General features: G+C 45.7%; 1 protein-coding gene across 3 annotated transcripts in view; it reads left to right on the top strand.

Annotated features, from left to right (window-relative positions):
- ATP9A (ATPase phospholipid transporting 9A (putative)) overlaps positions 1 to 15148 on the top strand; it is a 129541-nt gene that overhangs the window by 66105 nt on the left and 48288 nt on the right. For all 3 annotated transcript variants that reach the window (XM_052650750.1, XM_052650751.1, XM_052650752.1), the window contains exons 11-13: positions 4114 to 4274; positions 4509 to 4651; positions 5608 to 5720. In XM_052650750.1, coding sequence (XP_052506710.1) covers positions 4114 to 4274; positions 4509 to 4651; positions 5608 to 5720 — 417 coding nt within the window. The remainder of the gene's footprint in view (positions 1 to 4113; positions 4275 to 4508; positions 4652 to 5607; positions 5721 to 15148) is intronic.

Below are 15148 nucleotides of genomic sequence, written 5' to 3'. Positions count from 1 at the left end.
GTAGTCTGTTAAAGTGTGCAGGAAAAGCGTTGTATCAAGAAATGTACATACTTTAATTTAAAAATACTTTATTGCTAGGAAATACAATTATCTGGCAACACAGGGTTGCCACACACCTTCAATTTGTAGAAAAGCACGGTATCTGCAAAGCTCTCTGCAGTTAAACAAGGACTGCCTGTTTACGAACACATAGCATTTTAAAAGTTTAAAATGAAGCATTGAGTCCTGAGGGCTCCCCAGGTGGCGCAGTAGTGAAGACTCTGCCTGCCAGTGCCGGAGACTCAGACTGGATCCCTGGGTCGGGAAGATCCCCTGGAGAAGGGAATGGCAGCCTACTCTAGAGTTCTTGCCTAGGAAATCCCATGGACAGAGGAGCCTGGTGGGCTGCAGTCCGTGGGGTCACAAAGAGTCAGACGTGATTTAGCAACTAAACCACCACAGTTGAGTCCTTACTGTCTGCCACACGTAGTACGGCACCCTCTACCCACATCACTCTTAATCCTTACACCAGCCTGTCAGCACACGTCTGCAGCCTCTTCTCAAGAGGACAAATGGCTTGGAGAAGCACCACGCTCTGGTGAAGCTGTGTAGACCTGGATGCAAACCCACACCGAGCTGCTGGCTCTGGCACAGCCCGCGGAGTCAGCTCTGGGAGTTGACCTAATGGCCCTGTTACTGCTCGAGCACAACAGGACCCGCCTGACCCACCCGCCCGCCCAGCCCCAGCCCTCCTCCAGTTTCTTAGCCTCAGAATATTGCAGAATGATTTCCTTTGTCAGTACCATGAACAAATATCAGTCATTTGATCTCACCGTTACAATCCCCGTGACCACCATCATTACAACTATCAGTTCAGTTCAGTCGCTCAGTCATGTTTGCCTCTTTGCAACCCCATGGACTGCAGCAAGCCAGGCTTCCCTGTCCATCACCAACTCCCGGAGTTTACTCAAACTCACTTCCATCAAGTTGGCAATGCCTTCCAACCATCTCATCCACTGTTGTCCCCTTCTCCTCCCGCCTTCAATCTTTCCCAGCATCAGGGTCTTTTCAAATGAATCAGTTCTTCACATCAGGTGGTGAAAGTATTGGAACCTCAGCTTCAGGAACAGTTCTTCTAATGACTGTTCAGGACTGATCTCCTTTAGGATGGACTGTTTTATTTCCTTGCAGTCCAAGGGATTCTCAAGAGTCTTTTCCAACACCACAGTTCAAAAGCATTGATTCTTTGGTGCTTAGCTTTCTTTCTAGTCCAACTCTCACATCCATACATGACTACTAGAAAAACCATAGCTTTGACTAGGCACACCTTTGTCGGCAAAGTAATGTCTCTGCTTTATAATATGCTGTCTAGGTTGGTCGTAACTTTTCTTCTAAGGAGTAAGTGTCTTTTAATTTCATGGCTGCACTCACCATCTGCAGTGATTTTGGAGCCCCCCAAAATAAAGGTTCTCACTGTTTCCATTGTTAACCCATCTAGTTGCCATGAACTGATGGGACCAGATGTCATGATCTTAGGTTTTTGAATGTTGAGTTTTAGCTAGCTTTTTCACTCTGCTCTTTCACTTTCATCAAAAGGCTCTTTGGCTCCTCTTAGCTTCTGCCATAAGGGTGGTGTCATCTGTGTATCTGAGGTTATTGATATTTCTCCCAGCAATCTTCATTCCAGCTTGTGCTTCATCCAGTTCAGCATTTCACATGATGTACTCTGCATATAAGTTAAATAAACAGGGTGACAATATACAGCCTTGACGTACTCCTTTCCCAATTTGGAACCAGTCTGCTGTACCATGACCAGTTCTAACTGTTGCTTCTTGACCTGCATACAGATTTCTCAGGAGGCAGGTCGGGTGGTCTAGTATTCCTGTCTCTTGAAGAATTTTCCAGTGTATTGTGATCCACACAGTCAAAGGCTTTGGCATGGTCAGTAAAGCCAAAGTAGGTGTCTTTCTGGAACTCTCTTGCTTTTTCTGTAATCCAGCAAATGTTGGCAGTTTGAGCTCTGGTTTCTCTGCCCTTTCTAAATCCAGCTTGAACATCTAGAAGTTCATGGTTCATGTACTGTTGAAGCCTGGCTTGGGGAATTTTGAGCGTTACTTTGCTAGTGTGTGAGATGAGTGCAATTGTGTGGTAGTTTGAACATTCTTTGACATTGCCTTTCTTTGGGATTGGAATGAAAACTGACCTTTTCCAGGTCAGTGGCCACTGCTGAATTTTCCATATTTGCTGGCATATTGAGTGCAGCACTTTCACAGCATCATCTTTCAGGATTTGAAATAGCTCAACTGGAATTCCGTCACGTCCACTAGCTTTGTTTGTAGTAATGCTTCCTAAGACCCATTTGACTTCACATTCCAGGATGTCTGGCTCTAGGTGAGTGATCACACCATTGTGGTTATTTGGGTCATGAAGATATTTTTTGTACAGTTCTTCTGTGTATTCTTGCCACCTTTTCTTAATATCTTCTGCTTATATTAGGTCCATACCACTTCTGTCCTTTATTTTGCCCATATTTGCATGAAATGTTCCCTTGGTATGTCTGATTTTCTTGAAGAGATCTCTAGTCTTTCCCGTTCTATTGTTTTCCTCTATTTCTTTGCACTGATCACTGAGGAAGGCTTTCTTATGTCTCCTTGCTATTCTTTGGAACTCTGGGTGTATCTTTCCTTTTCTCCTTTGCCTTTCAGTTTTCTTTTCTCAGCTATTTGTAAGGCCTCCTCAGACAGCCATTTTGCCTTTTTGCATTTCTTTTTCTTGGCAATGCTCTTGATCACTGCTTGCTATACAGTGTCACTAACCTCCATCCATAGTTCTTCAGGCACTCTGTCTATCAGATCTAATCCCTTGAATCTCTTTGTCAATTCCACTATATAATGGTAAGGGATTTGGTTTAGGTCATACCTGAATGGTCTAGTGGTTTTCCCTACTTTCTTCAGTTTAAGTCAGAGTTTTGCAATAAGGAGTTCATGATCTGAGCCAGTCACCTCCTGGTCTTGTTTTTGCTGACTGTATAGAGCTTCTCCATCTTTGGCTGCAAACAGTATAATCAGTCTGATTTTGGTATTGACCATTTGGTGATGTCCATGGGTGGAGTCTTCTCTTGTATTGTTGGAAAAGGGTGTTTGCTATGACCAGTGCGTTCTCTTGTTAAAACTCTGTTAGCCTTTGCCCTGCTTCATTTTGTACTCCAGCTATATTACATATCCAACTTTATTACATATATCCAACTTTATTACATATATCCAACTTTATTACATATATCCAACTATATTACATATATCCAACTATATTACATATATCCAACTTTATTACATATATCCAACTATATTACATATATCAACTATATTACATATATCCAACTTTATTACATATATCCAACTATATTACATATATCCAACTATATTACATGTATCCAACTTTATTACATATATCCAACTATATTACATATATCCAACTTTATTACATATATCCAACTTTATTACATATATCCAACTATATTACATATATCCAACTATGTTACATATCCAACTTTATTACATATATCCAACTTTATTACATATATCCAACTATATTACAACTATAAATGCCACTTATTTGAGGTTTTAGCCTTATCTGGGGCCGTGTTTTTACAAAGTGATGAGTTTTATGGGCTGGTTCCATTTTTAAAAAACATGTATTAAGATAAATATATAGTCATTAAAATAATAATGTTCAGGAATGCATCACCTAAAAATCAGATGCCACTGGTGGTGTGTGTCCTGAATTTCCATGCAATACAAAACCAGTGCGTGGTGTAGAGCTGGGTCATTTCACGGGTTGCTGGGAGCACGGTTGAGGCCGTGCAGTGCACAGCACCACTGAAGGCAGCAGTAACCCTCTTATAAGTTTCCATGCTAAATCTTTAAATTGTTAAGAAGAAATCAAAATGAGATTTATTGAGGTCCCTGGGATGTCGGTTACCCCGTGGAGCCCAGTATTGTCCCCCAAAGTTGTGGGGATCCACAGAGCCTGCTGTCTCACCCAGGGTGCAGGTGTCCAGGGGGAGGCCCAGCCCTGCGGGTGGGCTGTGGGCTGCACCAGCTCGCGGTGAGTTTCTGTCTGTGTGCCGTCCCGCAGATCGGCCTGTTTGACCTGGAGGTAAACTGCCTCACGAAGATCCTGTTCGGAGCCCTGGTGGTGGTGTCCCTGGTCATGGTTGCCCTCCAGCACTTCGCCGGGCGCTGGTACCTGCAGATCCTCCGCTTCCTTCTCTTGTTCTCCAACATCATCCCCATCAGGTGCGCTGAAAGCGAGCTGGTGCCGCAGCGTTTGTGCGTCTCTCTATCTGAAGGTCGTGCTTTTGTGGTTTTGAGAAGGAGCTGGTCCCTTGTAAAGGGATGACCCGGAACAGGTGGGGTCTCATTTGTGCTGATGTTACAGCACCCACGGTGTGTGTTTTAGAATCGGTGTTGAGATACAAGCAGCTTTTTGTGTGTGTCCTGTAAACCCGTGTGCTCTGGTTTTCTGCCCAGCCTGCGTGTGAACCTGGACATGGGCAAGATCGTGTACAGCTGGGTCATTCGCCGGGACTCGAAAATCCCTGGGACCGTGGTTCGCTCCAGCACAATTCCTGAGCAGCTGGGGAGGATTTCCTACCTACTCACAGACAAGACGGGTGAGTGTCCGGGGCCCTTGCAGGATTCAGAGTCAAAGAAGATGCTTGGACCATCTTTCTGGAGGTGTTAGAGATGAGTGTTGCAGTTCCTGTATCCTCTTCATCTTTGGAGGAAGATAGACTCCTGGCGGGCATGATGATGCTAGCAGCAAAGCCTCACTTGGTGCTAATCGTGTGGAAGAGCACTGTTCTGGGTATCTGTATCTAGTCACTTAATCCTCCCCTGATATTGTGTTTGGAGTTATTAAGTGACTTGGTTACGTGACTTGTCAGAAGCATATAGTGGCAGAAGTCGGCTTTGAACTCAGACAGACTGGCTTCAAGTCCTGACCTTGAAACCGCATCTTAAAATGCCTCTTTACAGTTTAGCACCTATCAAGTTACAAGGTGGTTGTAGTGGTTGAGAGCAAGTGGGGAGATCTGGGTTCAACCTTCATCTTTGCCATCTAGTGAACATGGGATAAAAGGGCATTTGTTGCAAAGATCCGGGAAGGCAGAGCAAAGCTAGATTTCAGAAAGAAGAACCAGGCAGGTTCTGGCTGTGTCAGTATCGGGATGGTCTCTTGACTTGACTCTTCTCGTCTGTTGTCTGTGCATCAGTCTGGTCAAGGTTTTGATTCCTTCAAGATTGAATCTGATTGGCCTCATGTATGTCATGTCCCGCCCTCTTGGCCAGTGGAATGAGCCAGGCACCCTGATTGGCATTCTCTCTAGACCATCCCAGGGACCAAGGATGATCATATCCCCTGGAACTCTAAGATTCTGTTTTCAGAAGAAATTCTTGGATTCCAGGCTGACAGAATATCACAGATGTCTACTCCAGAAGAAGCAGTGCTGAAACCAGCGTGTGACATAGAGTAAACTCTGAAAAAAAACCAAAAAACAACTTTCGTTACTGTTAATAATAATAAGAGCTTCAGGATGTAGGCACAGTTACTCCTTGTTCTGTGTTTCAGGAACTCTTACCCAGAATGAGATGGTTTTCAAGCGGCTCCATCTTGGCACTGTAGCCTATGGCCTCGACTCAATGGATGAAGTTCAAAGCCACATTTTTAGTATTTACACCCAGGTAAAGCCTTCTGTTTTGATACCCAAAGTGATTTTTAAAAATATTTACTGGCATCTCTATTGGGAAGAATTCATAATACCATATGATTCACCCATTAAATGTGTGCAATTCAGGGGGTTGTTCTGAATACTCAGAGTTGTGTAACTCTCTCCACAATGTTTTTATCTTCATCACCCGAAAAAGAACTGCCATACCCACGAGCAGTCACTCCTTGCTTCCCCTCACCCACCTTTCCTTCCAAGCCCCTGGCAATCACTGGTTCTTCATAGTTTGAATAAACCTGCAGCTGAGGTTTTTCCCGTCTTCCTCATCCCGAGGGTCGATCTACTGACCTCCGACTTATGAATGATAGGGGAAACATGGAAAAAAACTATTTGCCAGTGACTAGTACCGGAAACGGAGAAGGCAGTGGCAGCCCGCTCCAGTGCTCTTGCCTGGAGAATCCCAGGGACGAGGGAGCCTGGTGGGCTGCCGTCCATGGGGTCGGACAGAGTTGGACACGACTGAGCAACTTCGCTTTCACTTTCATTCATTGAAGAAGGCAGTGGCACCCCGCTCCAGTGTTCTTGCCTGGAGAATCCCAGGGACGGGGGAGCCTGGTGGGCTGCCGTCCATGGGGTCGGACAGAGTTGGACACGACTGAGCAACTTCGCTTTCACTTTCATTCATTGAAGAAGGCAGTGGCACCCCGCTCCAGTGTTCTTGCCTGGAGAATCCCAGGGACGGGGGAGCCTGGTGGGCTGCCGTCCATGGGGTCGCACAGAGTCGGACACGACTGAAGCGACTTAGCAGCAGCAGCACCAGAAAAAGCTCTGAGAACATGATGGTTCTCCTTGAAGCTTATAGACATGTTTACTTTTTACTTTTCCCCAGTTATGAGCAAAAGCAATCAGTAGTTAATGGACTGCTTGTGACATAATCACGGTGTAACTGATGAGCTTTAGCTCCTCATCTCTTTTCAACCCAGCAATCTCATGGAAGAAATGATCAGAAAGGACTATCAACTTATCTGCTCTTGGTTTTCTACCCCCCCCCCCAATAAGATTTTTCAAAACCAGTCTTTTTTTTTTTTTTTTTCTAAGAGAAAGATATTACTTGTAAGTGTCCTAAGAGTCCTAAGATGTTAGACCAGTGGGTCGCCACCTTGGCTGTTCATCAGAATTCCTAGTGATGTTTTAAAAAACAAATAGAATAAAAGCAAAACAAAAGACATTGGCTTGGGCCTGATACCCTAGAGATTCTGGCTCATTCAGATGTACTTCTATGTGTTAAAGGAAAGATGATAAACAAGCAATTCCCTTGGTAATTCTGAAAACACACGCAGAGCTAACATAGATTGCATTAGACCAGCTACGGGGTTATGACACTAAGGAGAAGAGAATAAAGAGGCCGTATTTTGCTTGAATTTGTCCAAGTAGATACCGATTCCATAGTCAGAAGGCCAGTTAAAAATGTATTTTTGTGTAAGGATCAGAGATGGACTCTCTAAATGCTCAGCGGCACAATCAGAGTCAACATTTTAATTCTCTGGGACATTTGCCAGCTGGCACACCTGGATTTCTGGGGCGTCTCCTGAACGCGGCAGGGCAGGGAACAGAGTCTGGAAGCGAGGGTGGGTTTTACGTGAAGAACTGCTCACTCGATCCACGTCCAGTCATTACCTACAGCCAGCACGAGGCACCTGCCATTCCGCTGGCTGCCTGTGTGGGCGTCGTGGCTTGACTCTAAATGGATCCATGGACCTTTTTCAAAGATGGACTTTAAGACTGTTAGAAAATCACAAGGACGCGATTGGGCTGGGAGGAGAAGCCACAGCCCGCCCCGGTCCCTTTCCCCCTCTGTCTGACCCGTCTTCCAGCGTCCTGCCGTGGAGTCTGTGCTCTAGGGGGAGTCACCCCGCACTCCACCTAGAGAGTGTGGAGTCACTCTCTAGGGGGCTTCCCTCTCTGCCAGCTTCTGCCGCCCTGTCACAGCTGATGGCTCCCATGTCTGCCTCGACCCGACCTGGAGCTTTAGCCTGGAATCCTTGGCATCCCTGCTCGCACGTCAGGAGGGCAGTGCACCCACATCCCATCCTTCTCCCTGCATCCCCATTTGTGCTCAGAGTCATTCTCGTCTTTGTAAGTACCGTGCCCCTTTGTCCTGTGAGCTCCATCCTGGGGTTTGGGAAAGGCCCCTGCTTCCTGCCCCGTGGCCACCTGCCTGCAGTCACAGGCCTGCCCCCTCAGACCACCCGCTCGGCTTTGGATGTCTTCCCCTCTCGCTCACTAGGCAGAAGCTGCACTTTCCCTTGCCTGGCTGTCTGCAGAGACCCTGCAGGGTTTCCCTGCTTCGCCTCTCCCCGCCCTGGTCCTGGCAGTGGGGTCTGTGGCATCCAGCGTGGCCTGCATCCCCTCCCCACCCTCTCCCGTGGTTCAGCCTCCCCTCCCGCTCACCACGGCCTGTGGCTTCCCGGCCAGGGTGAGCCGCATCACTTCCGTCTCTTGGAGTAGTCTTCCCTCTGACCCCCCCCCCCCCCCCCAGTGCCCTCCAGACTCCCCTGAAGGGGTCACCGTGTGGATCGTCACGCTTGTCAGCCCCTGGCCGGGTCCTGCCTCCCTCGGAGCCCCGTGTCAGCGGTGCCGGCCTGCCGACGGTTATGTTAGACGGCGTCGTGCACTGCGTACGTGCCCTGGCGGGAGGCACACCCCTGCCCATCCTGGTGGTATTTTTAAGAGCTTGCGGTATTGACAGAAGCCACCCTTTCTCAGGGTGTTTGTCTGGCTCAGCTTTGTGGCCCATTTTTGTGGGAGCACAGATAAGCCTCTCCGTCAAGTGCTGAGAGTCAGAAAACAGCATTTTTTACAGTGAACTCTCAGCACCCTTCCTTAGCAGAGGCTCATAAATTGACTTGCCCATCCTGGCCTTGGGTTTACTAGAACAGGGTGTGATGGGGAGAGGCTGGGGTTGGTGTGGACACCCCCTCCCCCAGGGAGGCCATCTGCACCCTTCTCTCCGGACAGCGAAAAGCCCGCAGTAAACACACGGATTCTTTTGTGAGGACAAGTATGAAGCCTTTCCTGTGTGTTTTTTTTTAACAGCTCTATTGAAGTATAACATACATACCATAACATTTAGCGATGTTAAATGTACTATTTAATGCTTTTTTCGAGCAAATTTACAGAGTTGTGGAATCATCCCCACAATCCAATCTTACACCATACCCACCCCCTCAGTGGGATTCTCCTGAGCCTGTTGCAGCCATCCATCTTGCCCTTTAGAGTTTAATAATAGGATGTTTATAACAGTGTCTCCTAAATACGGCGTTTGGAACTCCTGGGTGAGATGGCTGGGGACCGAGTCAGAATCTCTAGGAGTGGTGGCTGGACTTAAAATTTTAACCGGTGAACCAGGTGATTCCAAAGGGCAACAGAGGCGCTAGAGCTGCCTTGAATCTAATTGTTATCTAGTTGCTCAGCCATGTCTGAGCCTTTTGTGACCCCCATGGACTGTGGCCCGCCAGGCTCCTCTGTCGCTGGGGTTTCCCAGGCAAGAATACTGGAGTGGGTTGCATTTCCTTCTCAAGGGGATCTTCCTGACCCCGGGATCGATCCTGCATTTTCTGCATTGGCAGGGAGATTCTTTATCGCCGCGCCACCTGGGAAGCCCACCATGAATCTAAGGTTCGCCGTTATTTTTCAGAATATCGCTGTTGTAGATCTGTGAACTCCGAAACAAGAGGGTGCAAGGTGACCCATGGAGGTGCAGGAAGGAAAGATTTGAGTGTTCACACACACTTCAGTTTCATCTTCAAAATTAAAGCAAAATTTAAACCTTACTAAGAGCATGAAGATTGACCCTGGGACCCTCCCTCGGTTTAATAGACGAACATCTGTCAGGACAGTCCTTGAAGTGTCCTGCAGAAGGAGTCAGAATTTTGCGATTGTTTATTTTCGAAACATTGGAATACAGACTGTGTTTTATGAGTGTCTAGGTGACTGGTTTTAGGGATGTTGTTTAACTAAATTAACCTCATAAAGAAGGCAGGTGGTTTTACAAGATTCCTGCAGGGAAAACTCCAGATGATTAATACAGGCGCAAGCAAACCACAAAGAAATGGCCAGCACATTATGAGGGAAACCCATGACAGGCTAGGGAGACGTGATGATTTTTCCTCTGGCTTATTGATTTACTTACTGACACCTTTAAAAAATTGAGAGATGGTTCCCAAACCATAACATTTATCCTCTTAAGTGTACAGGTCAGGGTTTATTAGTATATTCTCAATGTTCTGCAGTCACCACTGCTATCTAATTTCAGACTGTTTTTACCACTCCAAAGAGGGACCCTCCCTATCTCTTAGACTCCCACCATTCCCTAGCTCCTGGCAACCACCCGTCTCCTTTTTGTCTCTGTGGGTCTGCCGGAATCAGTCTTTGCACCTGGCTTATTTCACTTGGCGTAACATCTCCAAGGTTTTTCCAGGTTGCAGCGTGTGTCAGCACTTCATGCTCCTTTATGACAAACAGATATGACAATTCGAATCTGTAATTTTAAATAATTATACTTTTAAATCTATAATCCTCAGCATATGTTATTTTGAACTTTTAGCTAACTCTGTGAAATGTGCTCTCTTTTCGTCACGTCATTTTATAATCTTTTGCTGTTTCTCAATGCACAGGACAGTATGTATACAACTTGAATACAGACGTGGGGAAGGTACTTTTTTTTCTCAACATGGTCAGAATATTTGAGATAACTAGTCTGTATATTGCCTGGAATATGGAATCATCTATTTTATTTTACTCACTCTGGCAAGTGGAAGTATCTTTAACTTTTATGATATATGTGTCTGAGAAAAATAATGACTATGGGAATTGGGAGCCACGTGGTGTCCTTTGTCAGAGAGCACCAAGACCAGTGCTTCTGAGTGTTCTTCTAGGCTATTTTATATGGTACATTCTTTTTTTTTTAGAAGAACATAGTTCACCTTATCACACATATTTTGATCTGTGAACTGTGATTTTTCACTTAATAGTTTGTCTCTGATACTGTTGTAGGACTTGGTAGAGGTGGACTTTACTGAGTGATTTTTTCCTGTTCTGTTTAATGAGTATGTTGAGGAGTGTGTGAGTTTGTGACTTACTTTCTGCACAAGACGTGCATGCGGGATGCGCTTAGCCGTCAGTGTGCACTGTGGCCTAGGTAGTGCCCCTCTTGCCTTCTGCATCCTTAGGGAGCACAGAGAAGGTTATGTTTTCTCAGGGAAGAATCTTTACTCATGTGTTTTTCTCTGGGACACAGAGCTTACTTTGTTTTTTAGTCATTAAAAAAGATTCTAATCCTTTCTTAGGATGCATTTTTTTTTTTTCGCTACAGAAAAGATAAATAATATGGATCCGTGCAAAGAAAAACCATTGAGATCACCTGTATTCACATCAATCAGAGATTACGGTGTTAACACCCAACTGTATAAAACGCCATTTGTCTGCCTTTGTGCGTCTGTGGAGATGTCTACCGTGTTTCTCTCTCTCTCTCTGGTTCTTTTTTCTTTCCAACAAGAAGTCATTATATTTTTGTAATTCTTTTAAACTAGAGCTGAGGATCAAAATTACGTGTAGAATTGAAAAATATGTATATATGCCTGGGCCCTACTGTATTCTTTAAGTGACCAGGACCTGGGCATATATATATCTTTCCTGGTCATTCAGAAAAGCATTTCTGATTAAGACCCACTGTTAGAATAACACTGTCCAGCTTCCTTTTTTTTCCACACATGTCATAATTATGATCCTTTCGAATGGTTTTATAACAGGGCCAGATAGGGGTAGAGTGAGGAATGGATCTAGGAAGGAAAATTCTTTGAGATGGCCAAAAACGCAGTCATTAAGACAAATCGTATTGTAATGCAATATTATAAAAACTCGAAACGAAGGTAAAGAATTCAAATCTTAAGTTGACAGGCTCCAGTTCAGCACTTGCACAGGTTGGTCTCACCGTCCTGACCCTGGTTTTTTGGCAGCAACGGGTGCATGTCTGGTTCCCAGCCTTGCCGTGATGACGTCATGGGCGGGATCATTCTTTGTTGTGGGGGCCAGCCTGTGTATTGTAGGATGTCTAGCAACGTTCATGCCCTCCACTATCTAGCTGCGTGTACCACACGCCCCCTGCTCTTTGTGACAACCCCACGTATCTCCAGACACTGCCCAAGGGGGAGGGCGGAATCTCCCAAGCTGAGAGCCCCTGTGTTACGTGTGGCTCTGTTTCAACAAATGGAAATGTGTTGCCTCTGTCATACAGAAAGGTGTGTAGTGTTACATAGTAAGCGTTAGTTGCTTAGTCATGTCTGACTCTTTGTGACCCCATGGACTGTAGCCCACCAGGCTCCTCTGTCCATGGGATTCCTCCAGGCCAGAATACTGGAGTGGGTAGCCATTCCCTTCTCCAGGGGATCTTCCCGACCCAGGGATTGAACCCGGTTTCCCACATTGCAGGCCCATTTACACTCTGAGCCAGTAGGGAAGCCCGGCTATTACGTAGTAAGTGTTGTATTTATTCAGTCCCTTAGCCTGTAAGTCAGTTGATTCATTTGGAAGTTGTAGCTCTGAGCCTGTCTCTAGAAGAGTGGCCCTTTGAGGCTAATGAGTTATCAGCTCTGAGCTTTATTTGGGGAGTGAAGTGGACCTATTGAAACAGGAGTTCCTTCTCTTCAACAGTGCACTTTTAAGCAGTTACAACCCATTTGTGCTGTCTGTTATCTTATGAATGTTCATAAGTGGCAGTGTTTTCACTGCATTTGGAAAGAAGGTGGGTAAGAGAAGGTGGATATTCATGGTGACCGAGTGTTTAATTTTTGTATTACTCTTTCCTGAAATATAGGCTGGGGTTCTCATCAGGAAGTACTTTTGCTGTGGATTATTAACGAGAAACGGAGGCCTCTTTTTTTTTCATGGAGTCTCAAGTCTCATTTGTTTGCTGAGGTGGCATGGAATGACTGAGACACCCCACGGTGCGGGACACCCACCCCAGGCCCGAGGCAGGGGCCTGTGTGTGCGGAGAGCTTGATTCTTCACTCGACTTCTGACCTCACGAGGGCCTAGCGTGTCCTCCCCTCCTTAAGAGGACCGGTGGTTCCCCCCTAGGGCAGAAAGGGCCGTAACCTGCCTCTGTGGATACCACATCTGTTTTTATTTTCCCCTGGTATTTTTTAAGTAAGAAGAAATGTGTGTAGGTTAAAGGGCCTATGGGGCGGGGTGGGGGGAGGCTGGAGATAACACTGTACAACGTGAAACTTTTCCATGTGGGCAGCGTGAGGATGCTTAACAACCGGCCCTGGTACAAACACTGGCTGGACCCCTCGCAGTGACCAGTGCCTTCCTGGTATGTGTGTATCACCACTTGGGGCGTGGGTGAGCCTTTTATTTGCAAATTAAATCAGAATCAGTGGTTGTTATGACCCATCCTCCCTGAAACATCTTAGTAGTGTGTGTGTTTAGTCGCTTCAGTCATGTCCGACTCTCTGAGATCCCATGGACCATGGCCTACCAGGCTCCTCTGTCCATGGGATTCTCCAGGCAAGAACACAGGAGTGGGTTGCCTTTTCCCTCTCCAAATCTGACCTGAGACAGGCCAAAACGATCTTAGTAGTAAAGGGGGATACGTATCAATTTCAGAGAGAGAGACAAAGGAACGTGGAGGCAGCAAATCGGTTGCTTGTGACGCTGGTTGGATTCAGTCACCGTCATCTTCTAGTTTACTGTCATCTAGTTCCTTGATCTGAGAGTCGGGTCTTTGCAAAACTCTGGGCTGTGTTTCTCTTTTTGCTTTGCTCTGGAGTGGTTTCACCTGGAATGCAAAGCCCCAGGGCTCTGTGTTATCCCACATTTAAGATATTAGTGGAAGTATCTGACTCCTGTAGACATAATCAGATTGCTTCTAAAACCCAAAGGTTTGTGAAAGATACCCTTAATTCAGCCTTCCCTTCAAACCCACTGTTGCTAAAACTTGCCAGCCAGAGCAATTACTTTGTCAAAGGTCTTGTTATTGCTCCTAATGGTAAATAATAATTTGGTCCAGGTGCTGAGGAATGTGGGCAAAAAAATGAAGACACGCGTCCATGGCCAGAACATAAATTACAGAACTTTGAAAAAAAAAAAAAAAAATCTTGATTTAGCCTCACTACGAGAGGGGACCTTTCTGTAAATCTTCAGTCCTCGTTATAATTTTAGAGTTAAATTCTTTATAATTAAAAGCACTTGGCAAATAATGATTCATTTAAACTGTAGTTCTGATATATTACGCTAATTATTGTTACCATGCAGCGCCCTTTGGCCTGGAAGTGAAACCCGTGTCCTCTTGACACCAGAGGTTAACAGAGCAGGAAGCCAGAGCAGTGTGTGTGTGCCTGCGTGACCAGAATAATTTAGTAATTGTCTAATTACCTGAGGAGTCTGATGCCACTGCTAAAAATAGTATTAAAAAATTAAATGAAAGTCTTTTCTTGTTTCTCATAACCCATCTGTTCTCTATTTTGGGCAACCATGTGTTCATGGGTATAAAACATGATTCATTCTAAAAGATCAGATCGCTTCTCCTCTGTTGGATAAAATATGTTTTTAATGGAACATACTATTCAGTAACTCATAAACATCTCTCGCTTCTGAGACTCAGTTGTGGAGGTAGGGAGGCTATGAGAAGTCTTTTGTCCTAAATTGTGGCTTAAAATCTGATGTTGGTCAATTTGATATTTATTTCTTCTTAAAAATTGCAGGAGTGGGGGGTGTCAGATGAGGACTTCTCACCATTGTCTCAGGAAAATTAAGTTGTTTGTTGGACAAATATTGGAGGCAAGTTATCTCCTGCCCTTGGTACTAGGGTTCAGTAGACAAGCTCTCTGTGCTCACGATCTAACGGGAGAATTATCAGGTAAACAAGCCAGTTTTAGTCAGTGAAGACAGAGGCACACGTGGTCCCATGGAAGCGTGGCTCCCAGTGGGGCAGGCACCCGAGGCAGAGCCAATTAGGGGATCGGGGAAGGCGTCTCTGAGGAGGCGACGGTGAATTTGGGGCCTGAATGATGAGGTGGAACGAGCTAATTCTGCCAAGATGTGGGAAACAGTGTTCCAGGCAGTGGGAACAGCAAGGGCAAGGCCCTGAGGCAAGATAAGGAGCTTGGAGAGAGGCTGGTCGGGTGGGCCATGGGGTATATCTGAGTTTTACTGACCACTAACTCATAGACTGCTGACAAGTGGTCTCTTTCTAGTGCCCTTAATTTTTTGTTATATTTTAAGGCAGTAGAGAAACTCAGCACAGCACAGAGCAAAGCAGTAGAACCCATTCTTCAAAGCAGAGCCTTCGTGGTACCCAATGGTACACAGGTGGGGAAGGGACTGCTTGTCCTCCACGTTTGATGCTGCTGAGTGCATTTCTCGGGGTTCCTCTACTCCACC

This window comes from Budorcas taxicolor, chromosome 13, assembly GCF_023091745.1.
Source record: "Budorcas taxicolor isolate Tak-1 chromosome 13, Takin1.1, whole genome shotgun sequence".
In the NCBI taxonomy this organism is placed as follows: Eukaryota; Metazoa; Chordata; class Mammalia; order Artiodactyla; family Bovidae; genus Budorcas; species Budorcas taxicolor.
This window is presented reverse-complemented; position numbering and strand designations above follow the sequence as displayed.